Below are 18,688 nucleotides of genomic sequence, written 5' to 3'. Positions count from 1 at the left end.
CAAAACACACATTTAAAATTGCATCTTGCAAAATTGAACTCTGCAAAATAACACTTGGTGACCTTTTTGTTCTTGGGCTGAGAACATGGCTATATGGTGATAACCAAAAGACATTTTTAATTTGATAAAATAAACTTTTAATGTTTATTAAAATATGTGCTAAAACATAATAAATATCTATAAACAATTACACTAGCACACAAACATTCAAACTAGGGTTAATGTTTCTCCAACAGATTTAAAGGATAGCTGTTGTTGTCTATAGATTTCCAATGATATTAGCTGCCCATTGGTTTCAGACTGATGGCACTTAAAGCTTGAGTGATACATGACTGATTAAACAAATAGCATATTTAGAACTCATTTGGTCAGCAATATCTGTCACCTGATATGTCATAGGTATTTGTCTTGATAATCACATGATTCCATTATGACCACCTTGTTATTCTTGGGCTTCATCCTCATCATGCCTTCAGTCTTCAGTAATCCAGTAGGACTGGTGTGTTGGAGGTTACTGCAAAGGTCATGTACCTGACCGATCTTTGAGGAGGAGGTTATTTAGTCTAATGACAGTGTTTGCAAAGTCCACAAGCTCTACGAAATCTGAAGTGATAATATTGACACCATTCACACCTGGCTTTTGCACCTCCACCCAAGACATTATAGTTGGAAGGTTCCTGTGACAAAAATAACAGAAGCATAATTTACTGACAATGTAAATAGATGTCATTAACGCCGTCAACAATAGCATGTTGGACCCATGGCGAAGTTGCTAGCAAGGCAAATGGTGCTCATGCAGCCAATGTAGGTTCAATTCAGGCCTGCAACTTGTCACAATCCAACTTAATCTCTTCTATATTTGTCTATAATAACCCCCCAAATATCTATATATGTACACGTATACACAAATGTGCATTTCCCTATCTGTCACTCACTCAATGTTGTGTTGATGAAGTGACACTAGGGGTCTCTCTTGGGAGCCAGAGACACCTTCTGATCTTTGATAAAAGGCCAATGGGAATTGCCGAGTGGTATTGGCAAGCCACTCCCCCGCACATAAGGAGCTGGCGCCATTTCATTGAGAAATAAGTGAGCTGAATTCCCAAGGATTCCATCCACCTCTGCTGGATTCTGACTGTGCATTACAGCGGCTTCTCCCCCTCTCTGCACTGGTGCACTGCAGAGATCGCCCCTGGGCACATCGGCAGAACAAAATAAAAGAGTATATTCTAAAAGAGCGGCACACACAGAAACATCTTTTTAAAGACGTGTCTTTTTAAAGATGCCTTTCCATCTGTGTGTTATTCTTGGTTGTACTCGTTATCTCTCGCCTTCTGATGGCCACGATCGCTGTCTTTTTTGCATGGGCGCTGCCCACGTGGAGACATCGTTCATGGATGTGTCATGTTCTCACTGCGAGAGCATGACCATGGCAACGTTGCAGTCGCGGCTTGCCTTCATAAGAACGCAAGCCACCCCAGCGGCTCCCCACCTCGGTCCTTCTACCCACGGGTTGGAGGCCAGCGTGGCTAGCAGTGGGGGCGATTTAGGGACCTCAATGGGACACCTCCGCCAGGTAAATCCCCACGGACCTCCCATTCCCCAGCACGTTCGCTTGACCCGATCAGGCTTCCGGATCAGTGCGCCGGCTCGGCTCAAAGTGAGTTCGACCTCTTGTCCCGGGTCCGTGAAGGTGATGAGCTCTCGAGCACAGCATCGGAGAGTGGGCTCCCAGTCACATGCTGGCACGTAAATGACGGACGTGCTTTCCCGGGCAGCCACGAGCATCGGCTAGAGTGGAAGCCTCTGCTCTCCCCTGAACCCTCGCAGCTCGATGATTGGTTCCTGGGTCTGCGGCTCCGCTCACAGCCACGCCCCGCCCCAGTTCCTTTCTTCCCGGAAGTGTATGAGGAGCTGGCTGGATGGCACCTTTTACTGCCTGGTCCCGATCAGCTCCCCCGCCCTCACTACCGATGGTGGGGCGGCCAAGGGCTACTCAGCGATGCCCCCAGTGGATAAGGCACTCGCGGTGCACCTATGCCCGCAGAGTGCCGGCAATTGGTGCGGGCGCACGAATATCCCGTCTAGCGCCTGTAGATTTACGTCGTCCCTGGTAGCTAAAGCCTACGGTGCTGCTGGACATGCCCCATCTGCCCTGCATGCCATGGCTCTCCTGCAAGTCCACCAAGCCAAAGCGATGAAAGAGTTGCACGAGGGTAGTTCCACCCCAGGATTGATGCAGGAACTGCACTCGGTGCACTTGGTTTTGGTCCACCTTTGGCTCAACCTGGTCGAGATGAGAGAGGCCGACAAGGCACAGTTCCTTAAAACCCCATTTCCCAGGCTGGCTTATTTGGCAACACCATCGAGGACTTTGCCCAGCAGTTCTCAGGAGTGAAGCAGCAGACAGAGACCATTCAACACAACCTGCCCAGAAAGCAGCGTGGCTCAAGACCCCACACCCCTTCCACTCATTGCCAAGGGAATCCCCTTGCACCGGCTCCGCTGTGGTCCCTTAAAGGAAGAAGGCTTTGAAGCACCCGCCACCCGCTTCACAGATGGCGGCCTAGAAGAAGGCTTCAAAGCCATATTATATCCCCCAGTGGAGGGCCGGTAGGAGAAACTTTTATTTCCTTTAATTTCACCACACGTACATGTAGCTGCGGTACCCAAAGAGCGGTTTCCTTATTCCCTGGGTCACAGATCCGGTGTGCACAGCTGTCACTACGACCACTGTCCAACATTCCATTTTGGCAGGTCTGGCACTCCAGCACTATACAATTATTCGTTTTCCCCAGTGAGCCTACAAGCACAGACCCTGTGCAAGGTCAGGGAAGACCTTCTTCCTCAGGGACGGGGCACCATCTGGCACCTGTGACCAGACCTCTGGAATCTCCATGTCTGGCCCCTGGACGGGACGCGGAAGACCAAGGTGGCCTACCACCCACCGTGGTAGACACAATCACTCAGGCTAGGGCCCCCTCTACGAGGCGCCTGTATGCCTTGAAGTGGCATCTGTTCACTAAGTGGTGATCTTCCTGACGTGAAGACCCCCAGAGATGTGCAGTCGGATCAGTGCTTTCCTTCCTTCAGGAGAGGTTGGAGGGAAGGCTGTCCCTCTCCACCTTGAAGGTGTAAGTAGCCGCTATAGCAGCACACCACGACACAGTGGACGGTAAGTCCTTAGAGAAGCACGACCTGATCATCATGTTCCTGAGGGGCGCCAGGAGGTTGAATCCCTCCAGACCGTGCCTCGTTCCTTCATGGGACCTCTCTGTAGTCCTTCGGGGTCTACGGGGAGCCCCCTTTGGGCCCTTGAACTCTCTTTAAAGACTGCCCTCCTGACTGCTCTCACTTCCATCAAGCATTCTCTGTCAGTGAAACTTGCCTGGAGTTTGCTCCAGTCTACTCTCACGTGATTCTAAGACCCCGACTGGGCTATGTTCCCTAGTTTCCCACGACCCCATTCAGTGATCAGGTGGTGAACCTGCAAGCACTGCCCCAGGAGGAGGCAGACCCAGCCTTGACGTTGCTGTATCCAGTGCATGCTTTATGCATCTATTTGGATCGCATGCAGAGCTTTAGAGTCTCTGAGCAGCTCTTTGTCTGCTTTGGTGGACAGCGGAAACGAAGAGGTCTCTCCAAGCAGAGGATCGCCCACTGGATCATTGACGCCATAGCTATGGCATACCACGTCCAGCACGTGCCGCCTCCTGCAGGTCTACAAGCCCATTAGACCAGGAGTGTGACGGCCTCCTGGGCCCTAACCAGTGGTGCCTCTCTAACAGACATTTGCAGAGCAGCGGGCTGGGCAACACCCAACACCTTTGTGAGGTTCTACAATCTCCGGGTTGAGCCGGTTTCGTCCCGTGTCTTAGCAGGAACAAACAGGTAAGTCCGGGACAGTTGGTCGGGTATATCACTTGCGCCTTTCAGCTCCACTGAGCTGAAGACGTGCGCTGTTGACTCTCAGTAGTGTTCACAAGATGTGTTCCCTGAATGATTTCCTCCTAGCCCTGTGGTAGACGAGTTTGCAGAAGGAACTAGCTGCCGGATCAGTACACATGCTAACTAAGCCCTGTACTGGGGTAGGTGCTCCGCATGTGCTGGTTTCCCCATAGGTAACCCCATGTGACGTATATCTTCCACTAAATCAACCTGTTGGTAAATTGTGTCTTCCTTGGGCAAAGGGCCCACGGTCCCAGTCAGTTGCAAAATGTTCACTCTTTTCAGGGTGAAAAATGAAAAAAGAAGGAAAAGGCACAACTGGGCTAACCTGACCCTATTCTTTCTTTGGGCAGTCGGCTTGTCCCCGAAGGGCTGTTCGATGCTCATAACAGCGTCGGGGGAGGTTACGTGTCGGCCTGGTACACTGGCTACGAGGCACACTGTAGTCTGTCTCGCACCACCAGTTCACGCAACACAGTCCAGCTAGTTGTGCCGTTTTTGTAGGGGACCCCTAGTGTCACTTCATTGACACAATGTTGAGTGAGTGACAAGATAGGGAGCATCCTGGTTACTTCCGTAACCTCTGTTCCTTGATAGAGGGAATGAGACGTTGTGTCCCTCCTGCCACAACGCTGAACTACCTGCTGAAATGGCCGGGACCTTACTCTCGGCTCCTCAGCACAAAACCTGAATGAGCGGTATGCACGCCAGATCCTTTATACCAGTATGTGCAGAGGAGTGGCTTGCAAATACCTCTCGCCAAATCCCATTGGCCTTTTATCAAAGATCAGAAGGTGTCTCGGGCTTCCAAGAGTGACCCCTAGTGTCACTTCATCTACACAATGTCTCGTTCCCTCCATTAGGGAATGGAGGTTATGAAAGTAACTAGGACAATTTCTGTATTCACATGTGTGTATATTTATTGTGAATTTAGATGAGAACCTCACGTCTATAGGGAGCTTAAAGTTTTTAAACTGTGTTCTATTTGAGGTCAGTCAAGTCAGTTTTGACTAGAAATAAACTTCCCTAGACCCACAGTCATCTAAAACAGTGGCCCGGACAAAACCAGGAAATGGGACGCTCAGACTGTGTTTAGCTTGGATTAATAAACAATCCCACTTCCACGCTTAAGCAGTGCTTCCTCTGAGATGGCTGTCTCAATAGGATGTCCGCTAAGACACAGCACAAGGCTCCACAATTCTTTGTTGGTTAGATTTGCTCAGTGTACTGCATGTACTACTATGTCTCAGAAATCCTTAGCTCTTCTACCAAATAATTTGAGACCACATTAGCAATCTGGTATATATATATATATATATATATATATATATATATATATATATATATATATATATATATATATACACATATATAGGCAAATTACTTTATTTAAAAATACTTTATCCATCAAGGCATTCCCCATCACTTGCTGACATAGGCAACAAAAAATTATAATTTGAAATGCTATTTAATTTATTATTCAAACTGCAATTATGAACATTCCAGAGTTTGTTATACGCCTGCTCATGGAGTGTTGCACGCATGCGGGTCAGTTTAGGAGTGTCGGCTGTTCAGACCAGTATCTGTATGTGCTACATTTAAAATGTCATGTGAACAACCTTACCAAAACATTTTGTAAGGTTGTAAAATGTAGCCATAGTGTGCATAGCACTTATTGAAATCCAAAATAAATCAAAACTGTGTTATATTTTAGCATCTTCAAAGTATTCACCCTTTGCCTAGAATTTGCAGATGTGTACTGTTGACATTTTCTCAACCAGTTTATTGAGGTATTACCCTGGGATGCTTTTTAAACAGTATTGAAGGAGTTCCCATCTATGTTGAGCACTTATTGGGTGCTTTTCTTTATTATTTGGTCCAATTCATTATTTGGTACAATTCATTCGTTTTATAATGAAATAATTTAATATGGTGGCACAATTTTATTTTTGTCTACAAAACCAATTTAAAACATTTAAGCATACGCCTTCCGATCAAAAGATTTTTAAGATCATGAGAAACATTTCAGTCGGTAGTGTATGACAAAGAGGGACGGTAAAGCAATCTCTTTTCCGCTATAGCCCTACCATCTGTTAGAGTCTGATGGGTTTCACAAGGTACCACTGTGATGGATTATGTGTGTCCTAAACAAGTGTTCCTCATTTCTGGTCCTGTAAACTGCCATATCCCACAGAGTTGAGGAGCCTCTGGGACCAGGAATGAGAGCTGCTGTCCTAAACTCACATCATCCTGCCACCTAGTGAATCATTTTAAAATTATTTTTTTACATAATCCACCTGCTAAAGAAGTGATATGAATGAAGGCGTTTTAGAAGAAAGGATGCTATGCAAACATTTAATTCGGACAGCATTTTTCCATTTTCAGACAGCCATAGAGCGTTGCATCTGATCTATAAATCATGATTTGTGACAACTTCAAAACAAAACTTTTTTTTAGAGGAAGGTTACCAAATACAGATTCCAACTGAAAAAAACAACAACCCACTCACTTCTCCACCAGGTAGTTCCGCAGCCCACGAACCAATCCACTGGCGATGGTCTTGACACGTGGGGTGAGAATGGCCTGAGATACATGAAAGCTCCCATATTTGGCTCGTTCACCCAGAGTGGTTTCCAGAAACTGGATAAGCTTGGTGGTGTCTGTGGTATTGGCCCAGGGGGCAGGAATTTTACTACCAGGCCACATCAGATGGCAGCCCTCAGCAGATGGATGATGGTAAAACACTAGGACCTGTGAAAACAAACAAAACCTTGAGACTGAATGAACTCTTGTTCTAAAGCCAAACCGAAATTATAGGGGCAACTGCCTTAAATATTAATGGTAGTAGTAGCGACATTAATAAAAAGCTGTGTCCCAAACAACATACTATACACTTTGTACTCACAATACACACTATACACTAAGCCATATAGTGTATATGAATTTTCAAAGTGTAGTATCATCCCAAATGGAACACAATGTTTTTTACTACACAAAAGCATTCACTGTTTAACAGGAAGTGATGTACCAAACGCACATGATATGTTGCCGCTAGATTTAGCACGTTAGCCAACCGCAGTTCATTACTTGTATCTCTTTCAATGTACATATTCACAAAGCATGGGGTGATGGTAACGCATTTAACTAACATTTGTAAGATACTGTCCTCACTGAAGTTTAACTATTTGCTACATTCACCATTATTTACAATTGTTTTGTCAGACCAGCATCACAGCCAGGTAACTCCACCCCATCCACTACATACGGCAAGCCGCAACCGCGGAGTGCACAATGTGTCCAACATTCCACAGCCCATTTTGACAGTTGAAGAAGTGGATCATCGGGGTACTCGTAGTACACTTCTTTTTGTTTTAAATATTAACGAACTACTTACACTACAGAAAGGCTTAGAATTGTGCAGAAGTGTGCGGTTTGGGATGCACCTTTAGTATTGCTGCTACCACTGCCAATAAAAATTTTGTCACATAAATCATCCTACATTGTTTGTGCTATGGACCCTTTGACATGTTTCTGCTTTAACTTAGCAGGGTAAATGTAGCAAATGTTTTAATTTCATCTTTATTTATATCAGTGTTACATTGTGTGTTATATTGCCCTGGCATTAAAAAAAATCCATCAACACTGCTGCAATGGGGTTTAAAATATAGCTGCTGAGGGAGTGACAGTAATAGTGAAAAGGGTCCATTACTTTTCTAAGTGATCAGAGGTATGATTTTCGCTTGTTGGATGATAACGCAAGTGGGGAAAAAAAACCCTATAGACTTAAAAAGGGACCTAAGCCATATTTAGAGACCAGAATATCAAAGACTTGGGAGTGGGGATTTTGACGTGGGCCAGTAAACAACCACAACCACCAAATACATCCTAGAAAAAACCTAGCAATACACTTAAAATCACTCAGAACAAAATAGAAACCACAATGCAATGAACTGGCAAATATTAAAAACACCTTAGCATCAGGGCAAAAGCACCTTTTACACAAGCAGGTGTAAAAGATCGTCACCACACTGGCTCTGGTGAATGCAAGATCATCCTAAATAAGACATTGATTTTGAATTATTTGTTTACCTCGAATTGATTTTTTATTTGTGACAGAGACGTGGGTGAACACAGGTGATTTAACCCCATTTTCTGAACTCTTCCCCCCGGATTGTAACTTTTTTAATTCCCCTTGGACTTCGGGTCGTGGCGGTGGACTTGTATCTATTTCGGACTCTGTATTGTGTGTATTGGTATATCGGCCACCTAAATCCAGTAAAGACTTTATTCATGAGATCATGGTATCCTTATATCCCACCTTGAGGAGTCAGTGGGTGTCCAAGGTACTGCCTTTAAATGGTTTAAGTCTTTGTTTTCCAACAGAAGTTTTTCGGTTAATATTGGTCATGTTACATCCTCCTCAGCCCCATTTACTTGTGTGGTTCCTCAAGGGTCTATTCTACATTGTAAAAAAATTCTGTAATTTTAACAGTAAAAGACTATAAACATGCTACAGAAAATAAAATTGATTGATGAGTATTATCTAAAAATTATACAGTATATTTTTGTATCTATTTTACAAGACAGTAGTAAAAATACAGTAGTTTTTACAATACAATATTGTAAAAAAAAAAATTTTTTAAATGTAAAAAAGTATGATTTTCCTGTATAATTAATGGTAAAAATGTACATTATGTTTAACAAGAGAGTACATGTACTTTTTACAGTACATTATTGTTAAAATTACAGTAAAAAACAATAATCGGGCATTCCCACAATTCCCTGCATGACCCATCATATTTCATTATATTTAATGGGGATAGTTATGCTTCTTCTTATTTTTAATATCAGTTACATATATTGGGGTGTACTGTTTTATATTTAACATAGTTTAGTAAATGTTTACTGCATTATTTAAATTTCACATGTGTTACCCTGAAGGTGTGTTACCCTGAAGTTACCCTGAAGGTAACACATGGTGAGGTGTTGGTGTGAGTAACACTGAGAACTGTATCTTCAGGTTTATTGTTAGGAGCCCTTCTTAATTGTCTAGATGATATTAAAGTTTGGATGTCTGTGAATCTTATTAATTTCAATGAAAGTAAAACAGACATTATTTTGTTCGGGGGCTCCGAAGTCCATGACACCTCAAAATTAGAAGCTTTGGCCTCCTTTTGTAAACCGGTACTATGTTTCTGTTTGATTTCTGAGTACTCAGAAATAAAAGGCTGGGCATAGAAATGCATAAATTCTTTGACTATAAACTCTTAAGACATGATAAATAAGTTCTGTTCTCTGGTTTGTATGCAGCTGTGTTGTGTTCTGTTCAATCACTGTGGTGGACCTGTATTTAGATAAACAAAATGAGATTTCGCTTAAATGCCCCAATGTCCCCTTATCATGAACATACAAATATTTTTAGACTTCTGAATAATTTTTTAGACTTCTGACTTATTCTTTTGCATTCTCTTGAAGCTTTAAGTAGTGGTCACTGTAAACTGCAATTTTATGACATATGGGGTTATAACAACACATGGGTGTGTAAACAATGACTGAATATTTGGGTGAACTAATCCTTGACATGTACTAACAATGAACAATTGTATTTTTATTAATGTTAACTAAGATTAATAAATACTGTAATATATCATAAACAAACATTGAACAATATATATATATTGTTCAATGTTTGTTCATGATATCTAATACATTAATGAATGTTAACGAATGGAACCTAATTGTAACATAAGTGTAACTAATGCACTGGAGCCAAAAGTTGCCGGTGTCCAGTTTTGGTCATTTGTACACCTGTCTATCTCTATCAGAGTTGAAGTGTAATCCTCCAGATTAAGGTCAGTACACAACAGGAATAGCTGACCTCTGGTTTAACACACCATAGACACAAAAAGGAGCTGTCAGCCCTAATTTTTACAGTAGCATAACACTCTGAGCCTAAACTCTAGTTTAGTATTACAGTAAAAGACAAAAACAATATTTATACGAAATATATACGGTTTACACATGAAGCATTTACATGTTTCCATTGATAATGGTCTAAATAATGGGGTCGCCCATTGATAATGGTCTAAAATAATGGGTCGCCCCTATTATTATGTATAATAAAACATTGTTTTTATTGTATTATCATGATGAGTCCATCAAGATGAGGCTTAACATGACACAACATAACATCTTGAGCTCACCTGGTATCTGTTCTCCCACAGGTAGTTGAGAGTGATTTCCTCCACCTCGTCGATCTTACAGAGCTTGTGGCGGAACACTTCCTTTAGCATTTTGATAAGGTAGTGATGATGTTCCTCACTCATTGCATAGTGGTGATTAAAGTCAAGAAAGACAACCTCTTTTTTGTGTGCATTTAGAAAATGGTTAATGTCATTAAGGCCATCACGTACTTTGTGCCCAAACAGCCCATGGATAAAGTATACCTCATGCCCCGGTTCGCCTGGTTTGGAGGATACACGCAGGTCAAAATAGCGAATCCCGCCCTCAAGCTGTTCCCTGAAGGTGAGATTCTGGGTCATGGACCATTTCTTCATCACCTTCTTGGCCAGGAAGCGAAACACTGCAGCCAGATGCTTGACATATGCTTTCTGGTCTGGACCGACTGGAGCTTGCTCATCCACCCAGAAGCTGAAGGAATCATGAGACCCTAAAACACAGAGGCAGCATCAAGTTGGTTACTATGATATCTACCATCTCCTCAAAGCAAATGGAGACACTTACTCTCCACAACAGTTTAGAATATGTTGTGTGTGGATTAATTATACATGTGAGTCCAGCATTAAGAGACTGTTTTAAAAATAATAATTGTGCAAATTGTTTTTTTCAGATTATATTTTAAAATCAACCAAATTATAGAGAACAGTGTGACATGAGACTCTTGAACATTCAATTCAAGATGATCATTGAATTCACATTTCTTCTGCTATATCTGGTGCCATTACGCACATGATAATGGATACACATGGCTCTTATATGTTGGTAGTGATGATGCCTCAGTTCATGCGTGTGCTTTTGTTAATAGCATATAAAAAAGATTATTCAAAGAATAATATAAGCCATTCGTCAGTCCTTCAGCAACACTCCTATTGTAAGATCTATGAAAGCACATACCTGCTACATTGAAAAAATAAATCGTGCATTGATATGTCATAATTGTGAGATACTAAGTCATAATTACAAGACACAATGTCCTAATTATAAGGATTCAAAATAATTTATGACAAACAAAGTCACAATTATAAGTCATAATTATGAGATAGAAAATCATAATTATGAGATATAAAACGTCATAATTATGAGCCAAGTCAAAATAATGATATAGTAAGTCATAACTATGAGATAAAAGTGAATAATTAAGAATTCATAAGTCATACTTGAGATAAAGTTAAAAAATATATATATAATTTGGAGATTAAAGGTGCTCTCAGTCATTTTTTTCTTCATTTAAAAAAAGTGTAACTCCTAAAGACATGAATGGTAATTTTGCAATGTAATGTATGTAGGAAATAATGAGCATTCACATTAAAATAAGACTTATTTTTATTCTCAATGGAGAGGGTCTGCACATGGGGCTGCCATGATAGAGTCACATGACCAGCTGAATACTTCTCACTTATTCTCAGTAACAGTCCCGTTATTTGATGCTTTCACTCATTGATTAAAATAATCATGGCTGACTGTCAACACTAAATTTCTACTAGTTTCAGTTTCAGATGCATTGTAGAAATGTAGTATACACAGTCAGCCATGATTACTTTAATCAATGAGTGAAAGCATCAAATAACGGGACTGTTACTAAGAGCGAGTAGTGCATATTTAAAAGCCATAATTATTAGATACAAATTGTTTATAAATGATTAGATTAATATGAGATACATGCTGACTTTCTATCTCAAAATTATGACTTTATTGCATAAATATGATTCAGTACTATCTCATAATTATAATTTACCACAGGCCGATTTTGTTTTCTTCAATGTGGCGGAAACGGGGGATCATAAAACAGAAAATAATCAACCCAAACCGCTCTCACCGGGCACCGCCAGGTGTTTCAGGGGCATTGATGTTAGCGCAGGGCACAGGGAGCCCATCCAGTCGGCGTTGGATTTGTTACCGGTAGGACGCGTCCTCATGTCGCTGCAGATTGCGTTTCAACACTAATCCAGGCCAAGCCAATACAGCTATTCTTATCACTCGCCGTGAAATCATAATCAATCGGGCGATTTAAATCAAGATAACGAAAACTGAACCATTATTAAAGGGGCTGACATCACTCTGTGTGTGAAAGAGTGAACTCTTCTGTACGAGTTAATCTTGAGCGCGAACTCTTCTGTACAAGTTAATCTTCTTAAACCGAAATTACAATCCTTATCCTTCTCCCCCCTTCCTTACTATGGAGTTATATATATGCCAAAATTCTGCGCAGGCAAAATTGTATTTGGAGTGCATAAATGTAATTTTGCGCCCACAATATGATATTTGAAGAGCTCCAAAAGTTATTTTGTACGCCTTTTGAACTCAGTTTTGTAAAACAATGTATCTTCTTGCAAATATGATTTTTTTGCGGGTGCAAGATCTCTCTCCTTCCCTATCCTCGTAGTGCTCTGCATGCGCTCAGAACTTCAGACCGCTGGCTTGCTTTTCAAACCGTATTCCGACAAGTCCCGCCTCCTACGTCAGGATTGGCTATTAGAAGCTGCTCGCAAGCGCTCTATGATTGGACAGTTGATTTTGCTACTGCAGCCATGAACAGCTCAGTGTAAATATTGCAGAAGAGCCAACAGGCACAATGCTCCAAGTTCAGTACACACTTATACTGTATGCAGATATCATTACAAAATATATTTACCCCATAGATTATAGGATTGATTGAGAACTCCTTATGATCTTAGACCACCATATTTTGAAAAACTTGCATTATACAGGATTACCGTATAATGCAAGTTTTTCAAAATATAGTGGCCTAAGATCATAAGGAGTTCTCAGTCATTGATGTTTAATATACTGTACATTTAATTTACCCCAAAGGATGACAGGAAACAAAATTAGCCTCTTTCCCTTTTTTCCATTTCTTCTCATTAATCAATTTTGCCAGAAGGGTTGTGATAGAATTAATAAAACTTAATAAAAACAGAATACTGAACATTTCAAGATACCCCACAGCTTTGAAATGCAAACAAACAGCTTTTCAAATTTATTATAAAGAATAAAATGTTAATTCAGGCAATATTTATAATATTCATAATATTTATAATTTACAAGGCTGTTGAATAAATGGAAGAGGACACTAAAGAAATAATGTTTATTAAAGAAAATAATATTTAATATAATATAAAAAAAAGCAGAAGGTTCAGTGGTTGCTGATCCATGGTAGATTGAAATCTGGTTACATTTATTTTAATAAACTGCTCTCTCAGAATAGCCTGTGGGATCGATGGAAGTCAAATGAAGTTCCCCCAAAACTACACTATTATGTATTACAATGTACAGTAGTTTTATACATGGAAGAGATAATATTAATATAATTTCAGATAATAGTGGTAGCTAACATGACCAAGCAAGTAGCTACGAAAGAGTAACTTGGTAACCTTGTTAACCAAATACAAGCCAAGAGAACCAAACACTAATGTAGACCGAACTAAGAGAGCTAGATATATAGTTAGCTAGCTAGTAACTGTGGTCATTGTGTGTTACACATTTCCTTCTTGGTTTTATTAGCAGTTTTATCTGTAATCTAGCCAGCCCATTAAAACGTACCACCTCATCTCTGATTGGCTGAAATTCTGGCACTATAATGTTTTGATCTTGTTGAACAAATGGTCAAAGCTATGAGTGCATGCTGAGTGGGTATGAGGAGAGTGCGAGTGAGATCTTGCACATGCAAAAAACTGTGGAGTTAAATACATTTCAGAATAAATAAACTTTATTGTAGTGCAAATTGTATCATTGCTTTACAAAACTAAGTTCACGTGCAGTGGTGGCTCAGTGGTTGAGGCTCAGGGTTACTGACCAGAAGGTTGGGGGTTCAAGCCCCAGCACCACCTAGATGCCACTGTTGGGCCCTTGAGCAAGGCCCTTAACCCTATCTGCTCCAGGGGCGCTGTATCATGGCTGACCCTGCACTCTGACCCCAGCTTAGCTGGGATATGTGGAAACTAATACATTTCACTGTATATATGCAAAAAAAAAAAAAAAAAACTGTGTGTATAATGTGTGACCAAAATTAAGGATTCTATTTGTGTGCGCAAAATACTGTACCTTTTAATACACTCACAATAACATCTTGAATGCGCAGAACATTTGTGTTCTCAAAATAAAATCTTCCATGCTCAAAGTATAATTTTGCATGCACAGAATATTTTTGTGCTCTCAAAATATATTGCACACGTAAAATGGCACACATATAACTCCATACCCTACTGGAGTTTTAAAGGTCTTGGGCTGAGGTGATTATCCCCTGCCTCTCCATTAGGCAGGTAACAGATGGGACACTTCCTTTACTTCCACTGCTAATCATATTAGAAGAGCATGGAGATTGACATCCACTTATGCAATGAATTTAACCACACTATGTAAAAATGAACAGCATTTGCAGTAGTGTTGGGAAGATCGGATCATTTTACTGACTTGAATCTTTGAGTCTCATTCAGCAAAATTATTTTTTTTTTTATTCAAGTCATTTCGTTCATTTGTGCAGAATTAAATTAAAATGTTACATTTTAATATTACCCCCCACCCCCACATGTGCAAGAGTATTGATCTCTCTCACTTTATTATAGTGAATGTTTATGCCACTAACAATAAGCAGAATAATAATAATTTCTTTTAACAATTGAGAGTAAAATTAACCAAATTAGTTCTAAAAATATTTGGGGTGGGGACTTTAACACTGTTATGGATGAAGAAAAAGACAGATGGCCTCCAAGAAATGATTTAAAATCAATTATGTTGGAGATCCAGTTGGTCCAAAAAAAAGTGTATTGGAAGTTGAATAAAACCTTGTTAGAGAATGAATGGTTTAAAAATAAAGCTGTTGAAATTATAAGGAAGTATTGGAAATGGGCATGTACCCCTTAATACATTTGGTCACAATTGTACCAAAATAGGTTACAAATAGTTTTACATGGTATATATCCAACTAAAGGTGTATTAGAGACATTTAATTTTGATATTAATTATTCCTGTGATTTTTTGTCAACAGAAAAATAATCTATTGTTCATCTTTTTTGTAACTGTGTATACTCTAAGATTTTTCGGGTGGATATGGAAATTTTTATCAGAAGGAAAACCAAAATGTATTCAAGCTAAATAATTTTGATATATGTTATTCAAGGACAAGAAATTGTTGATACCGGAAAAGTACAGGAAAAAAATCATATACGACAGTCCAAGATATTTGTTACGTCTGTAACTGAGATATTTAGCTCACGAAAAGGAGTATGTGCTCGTTGGAGCACAGAACATTCCAAAAGAGGATATGATAAGAGAAACTAACAGCATCTAGGAAGGTCATGGACGTGTGGTGTGCTTCTGTGGTTAGCACACATACATACAGATACATACACACATACATACAGAGTTAGATGTCAAACTAAAGACAGCATGTACAATTTACATTTCTTACACTGCTCCCTTTGATCATAAAATAATCACAATCATATCAAACATTGTACCATGCTAAAACCTTTACCATGGGAGCTTTAAACCCTCGTATTTTCTTCGTTCATTCTTAGGGGTCGATAAGCAACGTTAGATGGTCTTACCACTAAGCTAATAGAGCTGGAAATCATTTGTTTGCATTGGTGATTTATATGCCGTGTGAATGGGTTTCAAAATACCTTGTTTCAGACACTGTATTAATACTTTTTAATACCTTTGTTTTTCTGACAGAGGATACTGTTTGCAGTATACTGGCAAGCTAGAGCGGGGTTTGGTAACATATTGTCTTACATCAATAAGGCCTACCTCATCATTGTGTGCCCCCATAGCGCTGGGTCGACGTTGAGCATTTCCTGTTTCACAGCAGAAGTGTTGAGAGACATTGAGCTGCAACCTTCTCTGCAATGTCCTGTATACACAGACTGACAATATACTGAGGGAAACAGCAATTGTAACGAGTTAGAATCAAAAGTTATTATATTTATTTCAAAACACATGCCGGATGTGTTATTTCCCAAATGGAATTCAATCACTTTAAAGTGATCACTTTTGCTCTTGGCACAGTTGCAGACCAGAGGGCCCCCAGCCCTCAGCACAATGCCATTGTGCAGTTTTCTTTTCTGTTCTATACCCCTTTCGTTTGTTCTCTCAATTTTAATCCTGTATTTCAGCACTTTAAATACATTTTAAATTTCAGCACCTTTTTACAGTTTTAACATAATAAATGGCAGATTAGCAAGACAATGAATGCAGACTATAATTTATTTCCCTGGGACTGTATCCATCCTCTTCCCACCTTAGTGAGGATATGTTAAACTGCACCAGTAAATCTGAGGTATTTTACCTCCTTTCTGTATCTCACAGAGCTAGAGCTCCCTTTCCAGGGGCACACTGATGCAAAGAAACCCTTTTCTAAAATCTTGACTCACGTATAGTGAACTGAAACACTGTATTACTGTTTTCATGTTTGTCAGGATAATAGTTGCTCTTGCCATTCTTTTAAATAGTTCTGGAAGTTATATATATTTTAATTCAGCCGGGGAACTCAGTCTAAGTGAGTTTGCAGATTTTTGAGTATCAGTAGTGAGAAAAATCTAGCTATTTAGGGTCCCTTCCTCAGATAATATGGAGGGAGCCAGAAGGTTTCTTCTCCTATCTGGTGTCCCCAGATTCACACTATTTGAGTGACCTGTGTATTCCCTCCCTGTCAAACAGTAGATTCCAAGCATGTGTTTGTTTCAATTTAAATCCCTCTTTAAGCAGCCAAGCTTCTACTCACAAGTGAGCGGACAGTCATAAATTGGGATTATTTACCTCAACCACACTCTTCTGTTAGAATCTTTTTTTTTTTTTTTTCAACCGTATCGATGATAAAGGTATGCAGTTTATATATGGTAATTCTTTGCATATAGCCAGCATCTCTGACAATGTTAGTGAAACGATATGATATTCGTCTGGGCACTTGATAAAAGGAAATGCAGATGTTGTACCTTCGCTCGTATCTTTCTTTGAATCTGAATCGAATACGTCTGCGGCTGCAGCGAATGAGTTGCCTTTAAATTGTGTTAAATCGGGATACAACAGTGCGCATGGTGTCTTTGGGAGGTTAGGGGTTAAAGCTTTGTTCACGACAATATCATATTTAGGCGGCTTGTTTTGAAACAGAGACTGCTGCGTGCATTTGATTAGTCTCCTTTCGTTCAGGACCTTTGTCCCAGAATGGTTTTATTGTTTTCACACCTCCTATGACTCTTTTATGTATTTATAATTCTCCTTTCACCCTTTTTTAACCATTTGGATTTACTCATGAATTGATCTAATTAAGTTTTTTCCTTTTTCCTTTCTCTGACCACCCAGCCAAATTGCTGATATGGTTCCGTATTAAACTCCTGATTACTTTTGGCATTTCCCCTGGCAGGGGACGTCTTAGTTTTTCACCCATAATTTGATTGATTAACAGTGATTATTTAAACAGTAATGTTTTGTTCTCCAGGGGCACAGCTCAAACATCTGCTGGACAGGGCATGTACGAAATAAGGTTTTATGCTTAAAAAATGGAATGATCAGTTCCCTTTCTCCAGTCTATCAGAGCTATACACATTCCCCCGTAGAGAGTTCACTTAAATTATTCCAATTGCGTGCACTTTAGTCAAAATGGAATGATCAGTTCCCTTTCTGCTGTCTAGCAGAGCTATACACATTCCCCCATGGGGAGTTCACTAAATGCACAAACTACACAGTTCAGAGATACCCCATCAAACAGTTAAATCAAAAATCATCAAAACTGACCTTGTTTGTGGGATATCCCGGACGAGCTCCCAAACTGTTAGGAATATTTTTTGGATTATCGTGGTGGCCCCAAAATATTTGTTACAGAAGTAACATACACACATACATACAGAGTTAGATGTCAAACTAAAGACAGCATGTACAATTTATATTTCTCAAATAAATAAATAAATATTTTATGTTACCTGTGTGAGCACTGCTTAGCATATACGGCTGTCACGTGACAAAATAACGAAGGACTCAGACTTTAAGAGTTGTAAGGTGAACTAATTATTTATGTTTCCTGTGTGAGCAATGCATTGCGTATACGGCTGTCACGTGACAAAAGAAGGAGCGACTCAGACTTTAACAGTTGAAAGGTGAACTAATTATTTCTATTCCCAGCATACCTGTCAACATTTGGGTACCAAACTCCAGGGTATTGTCAATATGGCTCTGAGATATGAAATTAAATTACGTCCAACGTTGTTGTTAAATTTACATGTATATTTTGTTGTTGTTTTTTTTGCCGGAGCACCACCTGAGTCTTCTCCCCTCCCCCCCATCTATCAGTGATGCTTGATTAAAGTTTCCGCGTCTACTACCGGCGCAGATATCAACAGCGCTACTGGGTTGTAGGTTGCCAGGTTGAGGTCACAAATGGGTTGAAATTTGTATGATGTGTCAATTTGGCCAGAATATCCTGCAGTTATAAACATTTTAGAACGTTTGACCTTATCAGACTAACAATCGTTATGTTTGATGTTAACAAACGTTGCCTAATTTTTGT

The 18,688-nt window shown here is 40.1% G+C and overlaps 1 protein-coding gene across 1 annotated transcript; it reads right to left on the bottom strand.

Annotated features, from left to right (window-relative positions):
* On the bottom strand, window positions 1-12,188 carry plcxd2 (phosphatidylinositol-specific phospholipase C, X domain containing 2). Its single transcript, XM_052114109.1, has 4 exons — window positions 12,005-12,188; window positions 10,152-10,618; window positions 6,458-6,699; window positions 1-677 (listed from the first exon to the last, which is right to left on the bottom strand). The coding sequence occupies exons 1-4, from the start codon at window positions 12,102-12,104 to the stop codon at window positions 524-526; spliced, it is 963 nt and encodes a 320-aa protein (XP_051970069.1). The 5' UTR covers window positions 12,105-12,188; the 3' UTR covers window positions 1-523.
* Window positions 12,189-18,688: the final 6,500 nt, after the last annotated feature.

This window comes from Xyrauchen texanus, chromosome 41, assembly GCF_025860055.1.
Source record: "Xyrauchen texanus isolate HMW12.3.18 chromosome 41, RBS_HiC_50CHRs, whole genome shotgun sequence".
NCBI lineage: Eukaryota > Metazoa > Chordata > Actinopteri > Cypriniformes > Catostomidae > Xyrauchen > Xyrauchen texanus.
Note: the sequence above shows the minus strand (reverse complement) of the source record. Positions and strands in the feature narration are given on the sequence as shown.